Source organism: Crocodylus porosus, unplaced genomic scaffold (assembly GCF_001723895.1).
Source record: "Crocodylus porosus isolate Cpor-Errol unplaced genomic scaffold, CroPor_comp1, whole genome shotgun sequence".
NCBI classification, from domain to species: domain Eukaryota; kingdom Metazoa; phylum Chordata; order Crocodylia; family Crocodylidae; genus Crocodylus; species Crocodylus porosus.
Window position 1 is genome coordinate 5,610,733 of NW_017728920.1, and position 17,435 is coordinate 5,628,167.

General features: G+C 41.9%; 1 protein-coding gene across 3 annotated transcripts in view; it reads left to right on the forward strand.

The window, feature by feature from the left end:
- Positions 1 to 3,387, forward strand: part of HKDC1 (hexokinase domain containing 1) — a 54,684-nt gene extending 51,297 nt beyond the window's left edge. For all 3 annotated transcript variants that reach the window (XM_019538519.1, XM_019538518.1, XM_019538517.1), the window contains one exon: positions 2,128 to 3,387. In XM_019538519.1, coding sequence (XP_019394064.1) covers positions 2,128 to 2,272 — 145 coding nt within the window. In that variant the 3' untranslated portion in view covers positions 2,273 to 3,387. The remainder of the gene's footprint in view (positions 1 to 2,127) is intronic.
- The last annotated feature ends 14,048 nt before the right edge of the window (positions 3,388 to 17,435 follow it).

Below are 17,435 nucleotides of genomic sequence, written 5' to 3' on the forward strand. Positions count from 1 at the left end.
GAGTAGGTTTAGGTTAGAGATCAGGAGGCAATATTTTACAGTTTGGGTGGCCAAAATCTGGAACCAACTTCCCAGGGAAGTGGTCCTTGCCCCTACCTTGGGCAAATTCAAGAGGAGGTTGGATGATCACCTGTCTGGGGTCTTGTGAACCCAGCATTCATACCTGCCTGTGGCAGGGGGTCAAGCTAGATGATCTGTTCAGGCCCCTCCTGACCCTAACTACTATGAAAAGTGTATTTCTCAGCTCATGCAATTACAGAAAGCAAGCATTATTGCTGTATTTAGCAAGGAAACTGGTATACCCTGGCTAAGCAAACAGTTTGTCACTTTTTGGTTCATTTAACAATTCTAGGCCCCCTTACATTTCCTTTTTTTGGTCTTTTGAATGCTTAACATGTATTAAAATTCCAGCTGTGTTGTTGCCTCAAATTGAGAGGTGCTATTGGTGGGTTAATCTGAAGTGGGTTTCAACAAAGTTGAATGTAAGAATTGTTCTCAGTGGTGGCAGATGACAGAACAAGGAGCAACGGTGTCAAGTTGCTTGCAGCAAAGGAAGTTTAGGCTGGATATTAGGACAAATTTTCACACTAGGAGGGTAGTAAAACACTGGAACAGGTTCCCCAGAGATGTGGTAGAAGCTCCATCTGAACAAACTTCATAAACATTATGTAGCTTGTCCCAATTCTGTTCTAGCTGCCCATGCAGCTCTGCCAGGCTTTCCTTAGTGAAGCTGGGGAGTCTGTGAAATAGGAATCACTGCAAGGAGTGAGGTATTCTTCCTTTTTTTGGTCCTTACCATCCTGTCCTCATTGCGATCACAGTTTTATGCTTCTCTCAGGGGATCACTTCAGTTGGAAACATGACAGATTGGCCAACTATGCTGTACTTTAAACTAGCAAAGGGGAGACATCATGCTGAAAACCTCTGTCCTGGAAGAAGCCTTTTACTGGTTCAAAATTAACTTTTTGCTTATTGGATGACTTTTTGATGTTTAACATATTAATGATGGCTTTAGCCAAATCTTTCCCAAAGGGGTGTGCGGCTTTGTTGAAATGGAATGTCACCTAGGTATTTGAAGTTGCATCTATGTTGCATAAATAAGATCTAGCCATGGTAGAGGAAGACGTAGAATTAGCTACCAGTGTAGGTACATGAGAAGACCTTCCATGTGGAAGAGAGATTGCCTGTCATCCATAACAGCTTCTAAAGCAGGGGGCTTCTCTGACATCACAATGGAAGAACTGAAGGTAGGAAAACAGGAAATAAACATGATAGAAAGTACGGGGAAGGTTTCTTGCTTTTATTATGCTGCTAAAATGTTTCCTAATTAACATCAGTTCTTTACACATTTTTATATGGAGGCACTTTTAGTTGTTACTTCTCAACTGTCCAAGCTTAAATATAGGATTAAGAATCTTTTCATAGTTCTAACTTTTCTTTCATTATCCCTTCTTCCTTTCTCTTTTCCTTTCGCTGTTTAATTCTGAATAGACTTCAGTATAAATTCTTGCACTCTATTTCTTATTAGCACTATAATCAGAATCACTGGGATTGAAGAAACCATTACTCCTTATTTATTTATTTATTTAAAAAAACCACTTCAGTAAGCTGGCCTAACAAGCATCTGAACTTCTGCACTCACTGTTGCACCATGTTGAACAGACAGACTCCAGAAAGGTACAATAAGTGTGATGGCACAGATGGCATGAGTCTGTTAGTTCCACCAAAGGCTGTAGATTTTCTTAATACAAAGGAACTCAGTGTTGTCTCCTGCTTGTTGGAGAGTCATTAGAATGAATGCTTCCCCTTTCTTCAAACTTCTGTAACAGCCAGAAGACTTTCGGAAGGATAAAAGTGAAGTATGGTCTCTCAGGAAAAATGGGTCAATCTTTTCACCTTCTCATTGGATGCAGGAATTTGTTTCTGTTTCCTGTTGGTGACTAAATATATTGAAGGGAGAAGGAAAGGAAGAACCCATGGAAGATGACTATGATTGACTGGGCTGTTAGGTTTGGTTTGGCCTCTTGTTTGTAAGCAAGTATACATAATATAATGAATACAAATAATTACTGCATACATTACAAAATGGTTGGTAAAGTGTTGTTTTGTTTTTTTTTTTACTTCAAGTTTTTCTAGGATCTTACGGGAAACAGTGAAAGAGCTGGCACCTCAGTGTGACGTGACTTTTATGCTGTCTGAAGATGGCAGTGGGAAGGGAGCTGCCCTCATTACTGCTGTCGCAAAAAGATTGCATAGTGTTGGAGAAAATTAAAAGAAAGTCATGTTTAATTAGACCTGTACATGCATATTAGAGATTGGCTGAATGATCACACAAAATAACTTGGCCAGAGACCAATAGGAAGCATCTGTTATTTTGATAGCAGCCAAACGTTGAACAGTCATTAATGTCACTATAATTTGTTTGTGCATTTCTGTTGATAGTTTGCACTATGTTGGGATACAGCAAAAATAGTTAGCACTGCAATATCACATAATACAATACCACAAACCATATAAATGTAATATTTTTCCAAACTCGTGTTCAAAATGTTTAAACCACTGTTCCCACAAATGTTACCATGTTGTGAATTTCCCATTGCTTTTCAGTATTATTATTTGTTTTAGTCATTACATGGTCTGGCTCAGTGGATATCAAGATCTTAGTGTAGCACATCTCTAGTAAGCATGTTTTTTCTGTGTTCCAGTATATTTTAGAATGGATCTGTAAAATGGAATAAATTAATGGACCTTTTTATATTAAAGTTGTATTACTTTTTTCATTATATTGTTTATAAAACTTCACTTACATTGGACATGGTTAGCAGCTGGGTGTAATGGACAAAAACAGATTCCTCAAAATATATTTAATGAATAAGTAAGGCAGATGACAAAACTAGTGCACCTGTCGCTTACATTAGCAGATAGTCATTTTATACAGTATCTTTCTGTGAGAAATGGGCAGCAATGTGTGGCAACTTCCAGATGCCCAGAAAATAATCAGCATGTTGGGGTGTGACTGAAAAATTGCATCCTGACTTAGTAATTCCAAAATGAGAGATGTGGAACAATAGTATGACGCAAAAGGAGAATATCTGTTCTACACCCAGCTACTTCCATGTTCTTTTACTACTCCTTTCACATACATTCCTGTGCCACTGGGCTGTAACACACGTGGTATAGGATCTTGGGTGTGTCAGTAATGACTGTCATGTACTGTATTAAATAATTTACTTTGTGCTAACAATAATCGAAAGTTTGAAGTAAGTTTGAAGAGTTAAATTTAGCACCAATGAATTCAGTTTTAAGGTATACCCCTGATTTATATTTTCACTGGGAATATATGATGAAACTGCAGAATGTATGAAAAAATAAAAATTTCAAAACTGTTTTCTGGGCTGGTTTTTTTTACTTGCTAAAGCTTTCTTTGTATTTGAGGTAACTGGAGAGAGTAATTAAGAAGGGACTAGTTATGTAATCATATTGCAAGCAGGCAAAAGTGAGTTTACATTTATTTTCCTTGGAGGCACACTTGGGCAGCATTGTGCTCTGGCCAGTGGTGGTGCTGTGCTGTTGGTGCCAGTGCCTTAGCCCACCTCAAGCTATGGTGGCTGTTTTGCATCTTCTCCCTTCCTAGTAAAAGGTGGCACCTAATGCTGCTGTCTCAGTCTCTCCATCCCAGTTACACTACTTATTTTCATTAAAGTTTCTTCAGATTTAGTAATACCACTTGAACAGATTGTCACAGGAAATACGGTCTCATCACAGAAAATGAAACTTCCTAAATAAAATAACAAGTTTGAATGATTTTATTCCAAGTCATAAAGCAGCCTAAATCCTGTGGTGATGAAGATCTTAGAAGGGTATGAAGGGTTGACTACTTCGGGAAATAGGCTGAAACAGCAGTTTCACATGGACTTCCTGTATAGGCAATCTTCATTCTACATTAAAGATATCTTTTTAGTCCACTTTGGAAGTGAGTGACCTGAACTGCAAAAATACAGTAGTGCAGAATAAGAAGTGTCCACATGGGGGGGTGGGGGGCGGGGAAGAAGTGTGAAATAGCCATTGCCTCTTAAATTCATCCTTTGGTTTATTTTGCCATAGCATCCCTATGTAGACAACATCTGCTGGCTCAACAGTATCCTGGTTACATGTGAAAAATGGGATGAATCTTGGATTTTAATTAGTTTTGTATCCAAATACCAGTAGTTTGCAGGCTATTGAAGCTAAAGCAAGGCTTAATACCTGTGAAAAAGAGAGATGGCCACAGCGGCCAAATTCTGATGCCTTACTGCTCCCAGAGACGAAGGAAGGAACACTTTTCCCACTGTTAGGGAGAGTATTACCATATTGACCTTGCAATGCTGGGACCTAGTAATTTGGGTAGAAGGTCCTGTAAGGTCCCCTATGCAAACAGGGGCTTCAACTAGTGTTCATGCCCCAGAGTGAAAAGAATACTTTTGTGAGAAGTAGAGTGTGTTCTGGGCCATGTATACTGGCCCCAAAATGCAGAGGAGGTCATGGTTACCACTGGAGAAAGAAGGTACTGGGTTCCTATCACCACTGTTGGGGGAGAGATTCTGTACATTTCCCTGAGAGGTGAGTATGATCTATTGGTAGATAGTGCAAATTCTGTAGGTTTTAAGAGTTTTATAGAGCTGCTGTTTTATTCTGATAACATTGATTTCATTAAAATATGTAGACTATAAATGTTTTTTCTGTAAAATGACCCATATTTTATATCTATTTTAAGATCAGACAATCTGTCCAATTCTTTAAAGATGTTACTAAAGATATGTATTTTGGCAACGGCATGCTACTTTGTGGAACCAGGGTCTAAAGATTGTTCTACACCAGTGCTTCTCAACTAGGGTGCTGCAGTACCCAGGAGTGCCATGAAATCCTTTCAAGAGTGCCACAAGCCAAGCACTGTTAGATGAATAACACCTATGCTTGATTCTCCAGATAAACTCCAGAATTTCAAATGGGAATCCACAGTGTAAAAGCACTGTCCTGTTATGATCTTTGAGTTCTCCGTAATAGAAGAATTTCTCTATTACTGGTGTTTTTCCAGTGAAGAAATTAATAGATTAGCTGCTATTTTCTGAAGGGTGCCTTGAGTCTACAAAGGTTGAGGACCACTAATCTACACATCTGGGGGCTATTACAGTTTAATTGATACAAGGGGTTTGCAGCAATTTAACTCTTTAACTTTAAGTTAAGACTATCCAATTCTGCTTTAGCTTACTTTATTTTCCAGAAAGACTTATTTGGAGCAAAGCAACTTATACCTCACCCACAGATTATTCTTTTCAGCAACAAGCTAGGCCAACTTGCATTGTGAGTGTTATGGAAGCTGATTATGTGATCATAAAATGCTGCACACAAAGTAAATGCGAGTCATTGTATGAGGATATTTTAAAAAGCCAAGGGCATTGTTTTAGTCCACATTTATTCGAATCTTAATGTAAACAATCAGAAAACAGTGAATTCAGGCACAACTCGTACAGATACATTTAACACATCAATGGAACAATGAGATGTTATGGAAGCAGTGGAGGCTGCTACTTTGTGAAAGAAGGTGAGAAGGCATGGGTTAATCCTTCCTTGGCTACAGGGAGCAGAGTTGGTACTTCCATTAATTTCCCAGAATGCTGGTTAGTATTTAGAATCTGTACACTGTCACTCTCAGCTTCGCCTACAACATTTGTGTCTCTCTAAACAGCTAATGAAATATTACATAATGTATGATAATGCAAACATAAATCATGCACAGAATGTTGCACGTGCATATTTTAAGCAGTTGCACTAGATCCTTTTTATGCATGTCATACGTGGCCTGGCATTCTTTTAGCTAGGATTCTAAGAATAAAAATGTTGGATGTTACCCAACATATAGTTCACTGAAAAAAAAAAATACAGATTAGGAATTGATTGTGTGAGCATGGCAACAGTCTTTAAATAAAATGACACACTTCTATTGGTATATTTTGTGGCTTATTTGCACTTTCTTTTTTCTATATTTTTGTGATGGTGTCTTTTATGGTTTTCTTTAATGCAACTTCCTTCCAATTAATAAAGTCTTAATGGTTCTGAAACTGGCAGGGTTTTTTTTCTTTTTTCTTGAATATGGAAAAACTGGAAAAGATCTAAGTTTATGGGCTAACAGCAGAAGGTTGGATGAGTTCTAAGTCACAGGCTTAATGTAGACTGGATGATCATAATTAAGCCTTCAGGCCTTGGTGTATATATAGCTCTAAAAGAAAGTTTCATTCACTGGCATTCTTTCTGTTGAATCTAGGTTTGTTGGCTTCAAAAGGTTTATTATAGCACTTGCTCCTGATTTTTACTTATTTTGAAATTCAGAGTAAATGATAAAACAGTTTACTATTGAGGTGTTTCCCTTATGTCACTATGGTAAGGTTGACAAATAGGTATAAGATCACCTGTAAATCTTTCAGAAATCCCTGATTACTGAAACTCTGAATGGCTTTTTATGATAAGTTTGTTTTATATAAGAGGAGAGGAACAGTGTCAAAGTTTAGGGCCCCAAAACCAAATACAAGAAAAATGTTTGTTTTTTTCATTATTTGTTTCTTTATACTTCACATTTTGGGGATGATTTAAACATTCTCAGGCAGTGCTAGGAGCCCAAAGGAAGCAGCAATGTGTCAGTGTATAGAAACAAGACAGGAGAGAGAGAGCGAGCAAGTAAGAGTTAAGGGAGGCAGAGAATTAGCTGTCTTGAGTTATGTTTATGCTACTTTTCAAAGGGACTGTTTCTCCACTGTCTTGTCACTTGTGCAGTTTGTGTAGCTGCCAACACCTATGCTAAGTAAATGCAATATTGGTAGACAGCACTTCCTTTAGAGCAGGTAAGTGAAAGATTCTAATGTATTTGTATTTTATATTGTAATTTATATATGTAAGTGACTAGAGCGTAAGGAAGTGGGAGAATACCACTTTATTGAATACCACGGTGGATGTCTTTTTATAAAGAAGTTAAGTTGACGACAGTGAATGTAGTTCCAGTGTAAGCAAATGTAAATAGTATGCAGTAAATTAAATAAAAAAATTCAATACTCTAAGCTTCAGTGACATGGGTAACAGGCTTTTTATTTAGCTCTGCTTTTAATCCTAGCTGTTTAAGATACCACCTCTCACACTGTTCTATTTGATTTTGCAATTCATGCTGCATAGCACCCAACCAGCATGTCAGCACTGTGGTATAACAATGAGAACACATGCTATCTGCTTCATGCAGTCCAAAATCTTTTTGAGTCACTCTTCACATAAAATGTGATGGTTCATGAATCCCACAGCAGCTGTTAAAGGTACTTGATCAAGGATATAGATTCTTCTACAAAAAGAAAGACTTCAGTGGAAAAATGGATAAGGGCTTCAGAACAGAATGCAGGGTCTTGCCTGGGACCTATGGGCAAGGTACGGAACAGGTACTGCTTTGAATAAGTGAAATTGATCCAGCTGTCACTCATAAGATGTTCTAAAAAGCCTAATTGTTACTTCAAACATTCTATTGTCTTTAAGCATTTATGCTTATAAACATAGTAAAATGTTTAAAGCTGCTATAGTAATTCAAAGGGTAGTTGTGAATGGTATCAATACATAAGTGAAAGATGCTACCTGATTTTGAATCTACAGTATGTTGCTGTTTTAACATTTTTCTCTTGGATTCCTGTTCTCCCTCCCTGGTTTTATTTCTCATTTTCAAAAAGTCCATGATTAAATTGCACTATCCCTCAGGAAATCTATAGATATTAAAAAGTGTAGCAAACATAGAGTGGGTAGGATCAGTCATTCAGTCTAAACATTGTAAAGGTGAGGGGAGCTGTTAATTTACTCTAGAAAATATCAGGCAGTCCACTATCACAGTTATACAAATGCTTTGCTAGAAGGTCTTAAGAACAGAATTCTTACACAAGTAATATTATGAATTTCAAGGAAACAATACCTTAAATTCTGAGGACCTTTTCTTCCTTTTTATATTAATAGAGCAGGAAGCAAGAGAAAAATGGTATCTATGAAGACACCACTATACTTGAAATCCTGTTCTTTCGTCCCTAGTTAGGAACAGAATGTTCATATTTGTAGAGATAAGTTAAACAAATCTTAAATAGAGGAAAATTGACTGCAGAAGAATTTTATTTATTTCTTTTGTGCATGGAAGGATGGAAGCTGTTTGGAGCAGATGGAGGTGATTAAGTGGAGAGAGAAATAAAACTTTAAGGCTTAATGTCTTTAAGTAGTAAATAGTGGTAAATGGGTATAATTTATATACTTGTATAGAAGAGGGAAGAAAAGAAAATATAGTCAATTTTCCCTCTTATTCAAACTCTCCACATGGAGAGTGTGTGTGTGGTCATATGTATGGAGAGAGATTAAATTAGAACTTATAATAAAAATATATTTTTATACACACTTACGTATGTATGTATATGTATTTTGTGTGTGTGTATCTATATCTATATCTAATATAAATATACAGTGTGTGTGTATGTATATATGTGTATGTTTCTTAACTTTTTATTTAGTCTCTCTCCATATATATATGACTTGTATGGTTGTATTTTCAAGCTTTCCTCCATAACTGGGAAACTGAAATTTATTGTTCTGTTTTTGTTTTTTCTGTTTTTATTTAAATGGAAGCTGAGAGCCTCATGGCATGAGAATAGGGACCCGTTTGGTTTGAGAGGTGGGCCATTAAGACAAATGCCACACTGCTTGATTAAGATAAATGCCACACTGTTTGGTAATAAGGAAGAACTTCTTTACTGTCTGAGCCCCCAAGGTTTGGAATAGACTGCCACTGGAGGTGGTTCAAGCACCTACTTTGAACACCTTCAAGAGACAAATGGATGTTTATCTTGCTGGGATCCTATGATCCCTGCTGACTTCCTGCCCCTAGGGTAGGGGGCTGGACTTGATGATCTTCCAAGATCCCTTCCAGCCTGAATATCTATAAAATGATGGTGAATTGCAAGGCAGAGTGACATCAGCTCCTCCTGTTGCAACCTAGTGAATAAAGGATGTAGGAGGCTGGTCAGCCTTCAGGATCACAGCATACGAGACAGAATGGGTCTCAGATGAGTGTTTGAGGCTCCTGGAACATGTTCATTTAATGGCACAGTGGGACCTGATCCCCAGTCCCAACAATAGCCCCTGCTACCATGCCACACATGCAGGGCAGCAGGCATGATTTTGGGATCAGAGATGGATGGCTACCTGCCAGCACAAGGGGATCTTAGGATTATGATCCCAGACTCCCCCTGCACAAGCAAGATGGGCTGGGGTTGACGATTAGATTGTTGGCTCTGGCACCAGATTTCAAACTGATGAGGAAAGGAAAAGTACTGAAAGGAGTGTATACGTGTCAGGACAGGGTGGGAGATGTTGGTGAAGGCCGAGTGGGAACAACATGGCAACCTTCAGGATAAGTTTATCAGGAGACAGCTTGAGAAAATGCGTCTGGTTCAGCAAGATACCAGGATGAGTTGCTGTCAGACTGCCAAGAATATGTTATGGGGCAGGTTGATCTGTATGCGACTTATCAGTATATAAAGAAGTCTCTGCTTTGCTTTTGTTGAGAACTAGCTGTCCCCTCCTTTTCTCCCATGGCCATGCAAAATAAAGCATTTCTGACAGCCAAACAGTGATCCTGTCTGAATTTCCACATCAAAACCTGCCCTGGTACAGTCCACAGGCCACACTTGGAATTCAAACTGGCTCTGTGTGGTTCGGGGCTAGTTCAAGTCCCCAGCATATTCCTGGCACTGGAGCTGACAATCAGCTGATTGTTGGCTCTGACCACATCAAGCCAGCTATAAACATATTCTATGTGTTCTGTAAAATATTTTTATGGCTCATATCTTTTATGGTGCCTCAGTTTGGGTGCATGTGTAGCACCCTGCCCATTTATCCTGTGTTTAATTGTCAGTGCACGTCTGTAAGGCCAGGGTATTCCACTTCCCTTTGACACAGCTATGTGGGGAAACCCCTTTAGACATGTATAGATGGAAGTATCTATACATGTGCCAGCTGTTACTGTTACCATATTATTAGAGAGAGATTGAATCAGGGCAGGCGGTGGGGGGACCTCCATTCTTTCAAACTCATGAGATTGTGAAGAGTTGCGCAGGTTTTGGGAGCTATGCTTGTAGAGTAAGTTGAGGTCCCAAGAAAACATGCTTCCTTGGCTGTCGTCACCAGAAAATAATGTATTGTAAGAATGACCATGATGGTTATTGGTTAATAGAGTAGCTAGATCACATAGCTAATATCTTGATCAAAAGAAGGGACTTTACTCTTGCAGCGAATTTTGGAAAGCTTAGTGAGACTTAGGATGAAAAGGAAGTAAACAAGGAAGGTGCTATCCTATTATGAAAACCTTGATGTGAGGACTGTATAGAATACTGATTCTAGAACTACAGTTGATTCTGGAAAATAAATAGGTAAAAAAAATATACGAGAAATTGTGTAAATTCATGAAGGGTAAACATGCTTCAGGGAAGAGAGTGACGCTGTAGCAAACTATTATTATTATCATTGTTGCTGCTACTGTTGTTATTTGGGTTTATATCCCACATAACTAAGGAAAGCTTCAGGAAACCAAAGGCAAAATGATTTAACAAGTCACCAAGCTAAAGTCAGGGGGCTGGTAAGTTTTTTTGAGTTGTGCTATAGAAGCAAGGATTTAGCTTTTTGCTACTTGACCTGCAAGTGAAATGTCTTTGTTTTTATTTGGGCATGATTGGGCTGAGTGAATTTTAAAGGCAGTTTGTTATGCGTGCAGGGACTTTTGTCCAGAAACTTTTCCGTTGTTTTCAAGTTTGTGTTCTCAATACAGTGCTGCTCCACTGCAAAGTCTAAAGGCCAGTTTGTTAGCATGAAATTTAAATAATAGCATTGTCATTACATTTTACACAAAAAAGAATTGATGCTAAAAAAACAGCTGATATGTTATCATGATTACAGCGAAAGGAATGCCTTCATTCATCACAATGAAGTTACATTGTTAAAGAACATAATTCACATTTTTTGAAAGATTTAAGAATAATTTGTTTACAGTTTTCAAACAAAATGTGTTTACTTCAACAGACTGCAGCAGGAATAAGCAGTAAGTAGCATTTATATCTGACAGATATTTAGCACTCTAACTACAGAATGCTGCCAATAGAGAGATGAAGGAATTTACAGCTAGATATCTGTCCAGTAAAGTATACATCATTCTGACAAATACCAGAAAGTTGACAGGGGGAAGTCTTAAGTGTAAAGGAAAAAACCAGGAATATTTAATGTTGGCATTCCTTTAGAAGCAGCTAAGTTTTGCAGCGTTCAGTCACTATCCTAGATATGTCAAGATATGAAGTTTCTGAAGTTACCTTTGCTAAGGACCTTTCAGGATGACACCTGTCAACCTAAGACTACACTGAAGTAGGTATCTGGTGGTTGTTGTTGTTATCTGTGGGTTTATTATTTCACAGTATAGTAGAATTTAGAACTAAATAGCATTAATAGTTAAATCGGGTTGAGGTGTGTGTGCGTGTGTATTCTAAATGCAAGTTCTAGCCCCGAACAAGAACCTGTTTAGAAGCTTGCAGTAGGATTTGTGATAAAAATCTAACGAAAGACTCACTGAGTCAAGAATCCAGCCAGATATTTCAGAGGGAGGCAAAAATTTCAGGTACTGTACTAGGATAATTGCCAATCACTTACAGATTATTATTTTGGCTGTCCTCCCTTGAAAAGAGGCAGACGGTGTTCTTGTAAAGTAAATGTGATACTTTCATTTGACCAATGAAATAGTTAGAAAAATCATTCTTTACAAGCTTTTCAGCACAAACATCCTTCTTCAGATATAAGGAGAATCTGTTGGTGTTTGTATGCTCTCCTCGGTGGAATGCGATTATCTTTTCTTAGACCAACTGAGTAGTTGCTGTCACTGCAGTAAAGTCTCCCTTGTTTAACTTTTGGCATTCCTTCACCCATTTTCCCCACTCCTTGCCCAGGCTCCCCACCCTTCTCTACCCATTGTTTTCCTAATTTCCACCTATTTACATTCTCACTGACCTCCAGTCACAGTTTTAGCTTCTTTCATTCCTCCGAGATCTCAGAACAACAGTAGAATCTCCCTATGCCTGAAGAAGGGTACTTGTGCCCAAAAGCTCACAAGGAACTTTGTTCCAATTATTCAGTTGATCTAATAAAACAGTGGTTCTCAACCTTTGGTACCTTACTTACCTCCTGCTGATGGACGTGGCAAAAGTGAAATCAGGAGTTCCACCATGGCACTTCTGGTTTCGCCGCTGCAAGCTAAGTCCCACTTTTTGCACCATGGCCCAGGGCAAAGCAGCCTGCATGGGGCCTCCCTCCTTGTCCACCACCACACTGACACTGGGCAGTAAAAGCCCCGGCGCACCGGACATGGTGGGAGGGGCGATGGTCGGAACTTCTGGCCTGAGCAGGCAAAGACCAAAACACAGCACCCGTGCACCTCCTGTCCATCTCACGTACCCCAGGTTGAGAAACACTGTGATAAAGGATATCACATCTACCCAAAGAACTTTGCCTGCCTATGCCCTTAGACCAACACGGCTACAATCAAACACCCTGGATGGAATGGAAGTTTAAACCACTATGCAAAATGCAGGTCTGTGAAAATGTAAGTGTGTGGCAAGCTGCTACTTTCTAGATACCAGGTAGTTGGGGTATGTTCAAGGGAGCTTTTTTATGACACATTTTTGACCAATAGCAGCTCAGATAACTCCAAGAGCCTATAGTTCAAAGACTTTTAATATGGTATATACATGGATTTTATATTAAAATAAGGTCATAATATTGGGTTTTGTCCTTCTGAAGGGCATACAGAGAAGTCAAGGGAAGTTAAGGATTCTCAGAACCTTTCTAAGCTGAGATGACTGACTCAATGGCCAAAACCATTTGATGAAACAGGAATTGGAAAATTATAACCATGGGAAAAGTAAAAAAGGTGGTTTCCATTTCTCCCTGCCCAGCTCTAATTATTTACAACAGGTATTAGTAACACCTGCTACAATGAAATCTTAGTAACATCTCCCTCTGAAAATGAACTACAGGCAACCCACACTTAACATGGTTTTACGTAGCGCTCATTCAAAATTCATACTTGATTTCACTTAATGCTGAGCCAGTTTCGTTATAGCGCTCAGCAAAGTGGCAGTGGTGGCAAGAAGTGGTGAGTAGCAGCAAGTGGGCAGGCAGCCATGGGCTCAGGGCCCTCACTGGTACCACAAGGCAAGGTCCAGGAGGGGCCCAGGGTGGGGCAGCAGGAGCAGGGGGCCTGGGCTGGTGAATGATACTGGAGTGGCTGGCGGGGGGGGGGGGGGGGTGGAGAAAAGTGGTGGCAGGGAGAAGCAATGAGTGTGGGGCCCTGTGGTGCTGGAGCCGGCAGGGGCAGGAGCATGGGCCATGGGCTGGCATGTGGGGCCAGAGTGGCCAGCAGGCAGGTGGAGGGGTGGGGAGAGGTAGCGGTGTGAGAAGCTATGGCAAGAAGTGGCAGTAACCAATTATTTCTATTTACATAAATGCCTATGGAGAAAATGCAGGGCCTCCACCCATGCCCAGGGCCCGGGCCATTGGGGGCTAAGGGCAGAGCGGCAGAAGCATGGGCCATGGGCTGGCATGTGGGGCCAGAGTGGCCAGCAGGCAGGTGGAGGGGTGGGGAGAGGTAGCGGTGATGGTGAGAAGCTATGGCAAGAAGTGGCAGTAACCAATTATTTCTATTTACATAAATGCCTATGGGGAAATGGGTTTTGCTTAACACGGTCCCGCTTAATGTTCAGTTTTCCCAATTAAGAGCAGTAAGCAGGGGTTGCTTGTATATCTAGAAACTCCTTAAATAGCCACATGCTGACTAGTTATTCCTTTAACCCTATTGAACACTGGAAGCCTGATTCTGCAATGTTTACTCATGTGAGTAATTCTTATAGGTAAGGATAGACTAATGAAGTGCCTTGGACTACTTTTGTGCCTAATGATTATTTCTGTGAATATGCAGTGCAGGGTCAGCCTCAGAATTTACAATTCATGTAAAGCTTTCAGTTACCAGTGCCATTAGCTGGCTGCCAGCTGTCATAAGGAGTTTAAGGTCTGATCTAAATGTTTATCGTCTAAATCAGGGGTGTCCAAACTTTTTGAATGTTGGGCCGGATCATGAACTTTTTATCACCCAGTGGGCCAGCGAGCCATATTCATATTTTTATCACCCCTCAGGCCGTATGTTGGACAAGCCTGAAATAAGGCAAAGCTGGCATAAACCCCCACCTGTGCTCAGCTAGTGACAAACTACAGCAAATGATGTCCTGGACCAGCCTTCCCAACAGCTGGGGGCCCCCCTTCTGCCTACTATGATCACCATTTGAAGGCAGCCCCAGAAGATATTTGATAGCTGTGTTAAAATATGTGACCAAAACGATGTAGCCAGTGCTCTCACGCAGGCCAAGGGGCCACCTATACCAGTGCTTCCCCAGGCCTTGGCCACATCAGCAACACTGCTGCCCAAAGTCTTGGCAGTGCTAGGGCAGATGCGGCTGGGGCCCAGCCAATGCATGAGATGGGGGACGGCGGAACTGCAGGAGCGAAGCTGGTTCCCAGCCTGGCAGGGTCTCAGGCCTGGTTTGACCAGAGCGGCTCCTGGTGGGGGAAGGCCTCGGGTGAACATGGGCTGCTCTGCTGCTCTGTGCTTCCCTGCGGCGAAGGCAAATGGCCCCCGGGAGGGCGCAGGCAGTCACTGTGGCAGGAGAGCTGCGCCTGGCCCAGGTGCAGGGAGCAACAATTCTAGGCTTAAGTCCGGATGGGGGGGGCACTTGATGGAAGCTTAAGGCCCTTGTGTTTGTGGGGGCCATCCCCAAGCAGTGCAGCCCCATGAGCCAGTGCTGCCCAAGGGGCCCCAGAGTAAGGTGGCTGCTGCACTGCAGCCACCTCACTCGCCCACCCACATGGCCCTGCTCACCATGGTGTCTGGCTGCCCACGCATGCAGCCCTGGTGGCCTCAGCAGTGTGAGTCTGGAGTGCAGGGCCCGGCACATTGGTTCCTGCTGCCTCACCCTGCAGAGGTCATGCCAGGACCCTGGACTGTTCATTTAATGGCACAGTGGGACCTGATCCCCAGTCCCAACAATAGCCCCTGCTACCATGCCACACATGCTGAGGCCTCCCTGGGGCTGCCCTGCTAACTGCCTGTGCCGGGCACTGTGCCCCATTCCTGTCCCATGGCCACCGACCCCGGCGGGTCCTGGGAGGCAGGCAGGACGCTGGGGGCAAGGAGCTGAGCCAGAGACAAGTAAAACTGGGTGCTGTCCTCAGCTTGTCCCATCAGGCACAGTCAGGGGACCCCCGCACCGCGCAGCCCTCGGGGTGGTGGTGGGATCTGGCTTGTGTGATGTGGGAGGTCATGCGATCCCAACCCCATGGGGGTGAGCAGCTCCCCTCCCCTCTCCCACCTGCCTGTCCTGAGTGAGGGACCTCGGGCCACAGAAAATGGCTTGGCGGGGCTGCATGTTGGACAAGCCTGATCTAAATAGAACCTAGCTGGAAACTGGACACTAACATCAAAAAAGATACTAGATCAACCCTACCCCAGCAGTCACAAAACCACTTATGCCCCTCCAGGTTAGTCTGAAAGGTTCTACTGGTGCTTAGACATCAGCTTCTGAGCATGCTTAGAAATGATCCAGATCAAGCAGCTACGTGCCCAACTCCCTTTGAAGCTCTTTCAGGATCTAAATAAGAAATGGAAACTGCCTAAAGTTAATATAATTCTTTGATTCTTTAGGAATCTACAGACATGTCTAATGCTTGGCTGAGGTGGCACTGAGTTCAGTACAGAGCACAGCACCCATAGCCATGGCCAAACAGGGGTGGTGGTATCTTCACATTTTGTACAGTACCCTAAGAATTAGAGCAATTGCTGGGGAAGTGAGACTGCGTTCTAGGCCTTCATCAGCCTGAGGGGATTTAGATTTGTATCTCCTTCACAGGAGAATGCCTAAGCCCCAGGCTATAGAATAGTTTGGTGGTGGGTACTGTACTCCCTTTGTGTTGAAGGTGGGCCACAGAGTAGACAAGAATGCAATTGTCATGAGACTAGAAGAAGAACAAGCAAGACGAAGTATGACTTTGTAGCTCAGTGTTGAAGGCATTGTGTGTGTGAACCTAGGTCCCTTGCTCCAAGAGCTGCTAATGAATTTTATGTTAGATGGTTCTTGGCTTAAAAACAGAATTAACCCTGGTAGCTGGTACCCGACTGAAAGAGAGCTCTTATGTTCTCCTTTCAACAAGGTTTAATCCAACCGACAACAATAATGTAAGGAAAATGAGTTTCATAAATCTCTTTCAGTGAGACCTCTCCTCTCTCATGCCCTCTGGGCTTACCCACCCTTTGGAAGCAGCCAAATGAGCCATTCCAGAATAATTATTTTAGTAAGCTTCATCAGAAGAAAACAAAGCTAGGATATAGTTTGGTTGGTTAGATTCATTGGCTTTTGGATCTTTGAATGCATTTTTTGACCAATGAATATCTATTTGGATTGTTGTGCCCTTGAGTATGTTTTAATGGTATAACTGTGTCTAATTTTATGTGTATATGCTTAATAGGAATGGATGTATTTGAAGGTAAGAAAAAGCTTTGAAAATTAACATTGCTCCCTACTTCTCTTCCACAGGCAATGGAAACTATAATGTGATGTCACAAGCGGTGCTCCAAATATGAGCACAAAGGAAAAAACTCATGATTTTGATGAAAATGACTATTTCTGTTCTCCAGAATGCAAAGTAAGTGACTAATCCAGGGATGGATAATTATTTGGGCCCTGGGGCCACATAGGGAGTTTTGATGAGTTGTCTTGAGCAGAAACTCACCAAAACTCCCTATGTAGGATGGGGCCTCAGGCAGGCTGGGAGGAGTGTTTGGGAATGGGATGGGCAGGCAAGGCTGGGATCACAGGATGGGTTCATGGAGCAGTGATGGTGCAGAGCCGAGGCCTGGGACAAGCCATGATCTGCTGCCTAAACACATCTGTGATGAGTACAGGTTCCTTGGACAAGGGCATCCAAGGAGCGGATTGTGGCTCTGCTCCAGACCTGCATTATCACCACCCCCTGGACCTGGCCCTGGAGACAGCTCCTTGCCCAGTGGCATACCCTGCTTGTGCAGCTCCTAGCTGGTCTCCATGGAGACCCTGGGATTGTGGGGCAGTGACAGCGTGAGGCTGGGGCCAGGGCAGAGCCCCAGTTCTGTGGGCAGGAAGTGTGGGGCTGGGGCCAAGAGCAGAGTCATGATCTACTCCCTGCACACCCCTGATGCATAAAGCGGTTCGTTTCTCTGGAGGCCACCAAAATCACAGACATACTCATTAGATGGCACAAAAGGTGTATTTGCA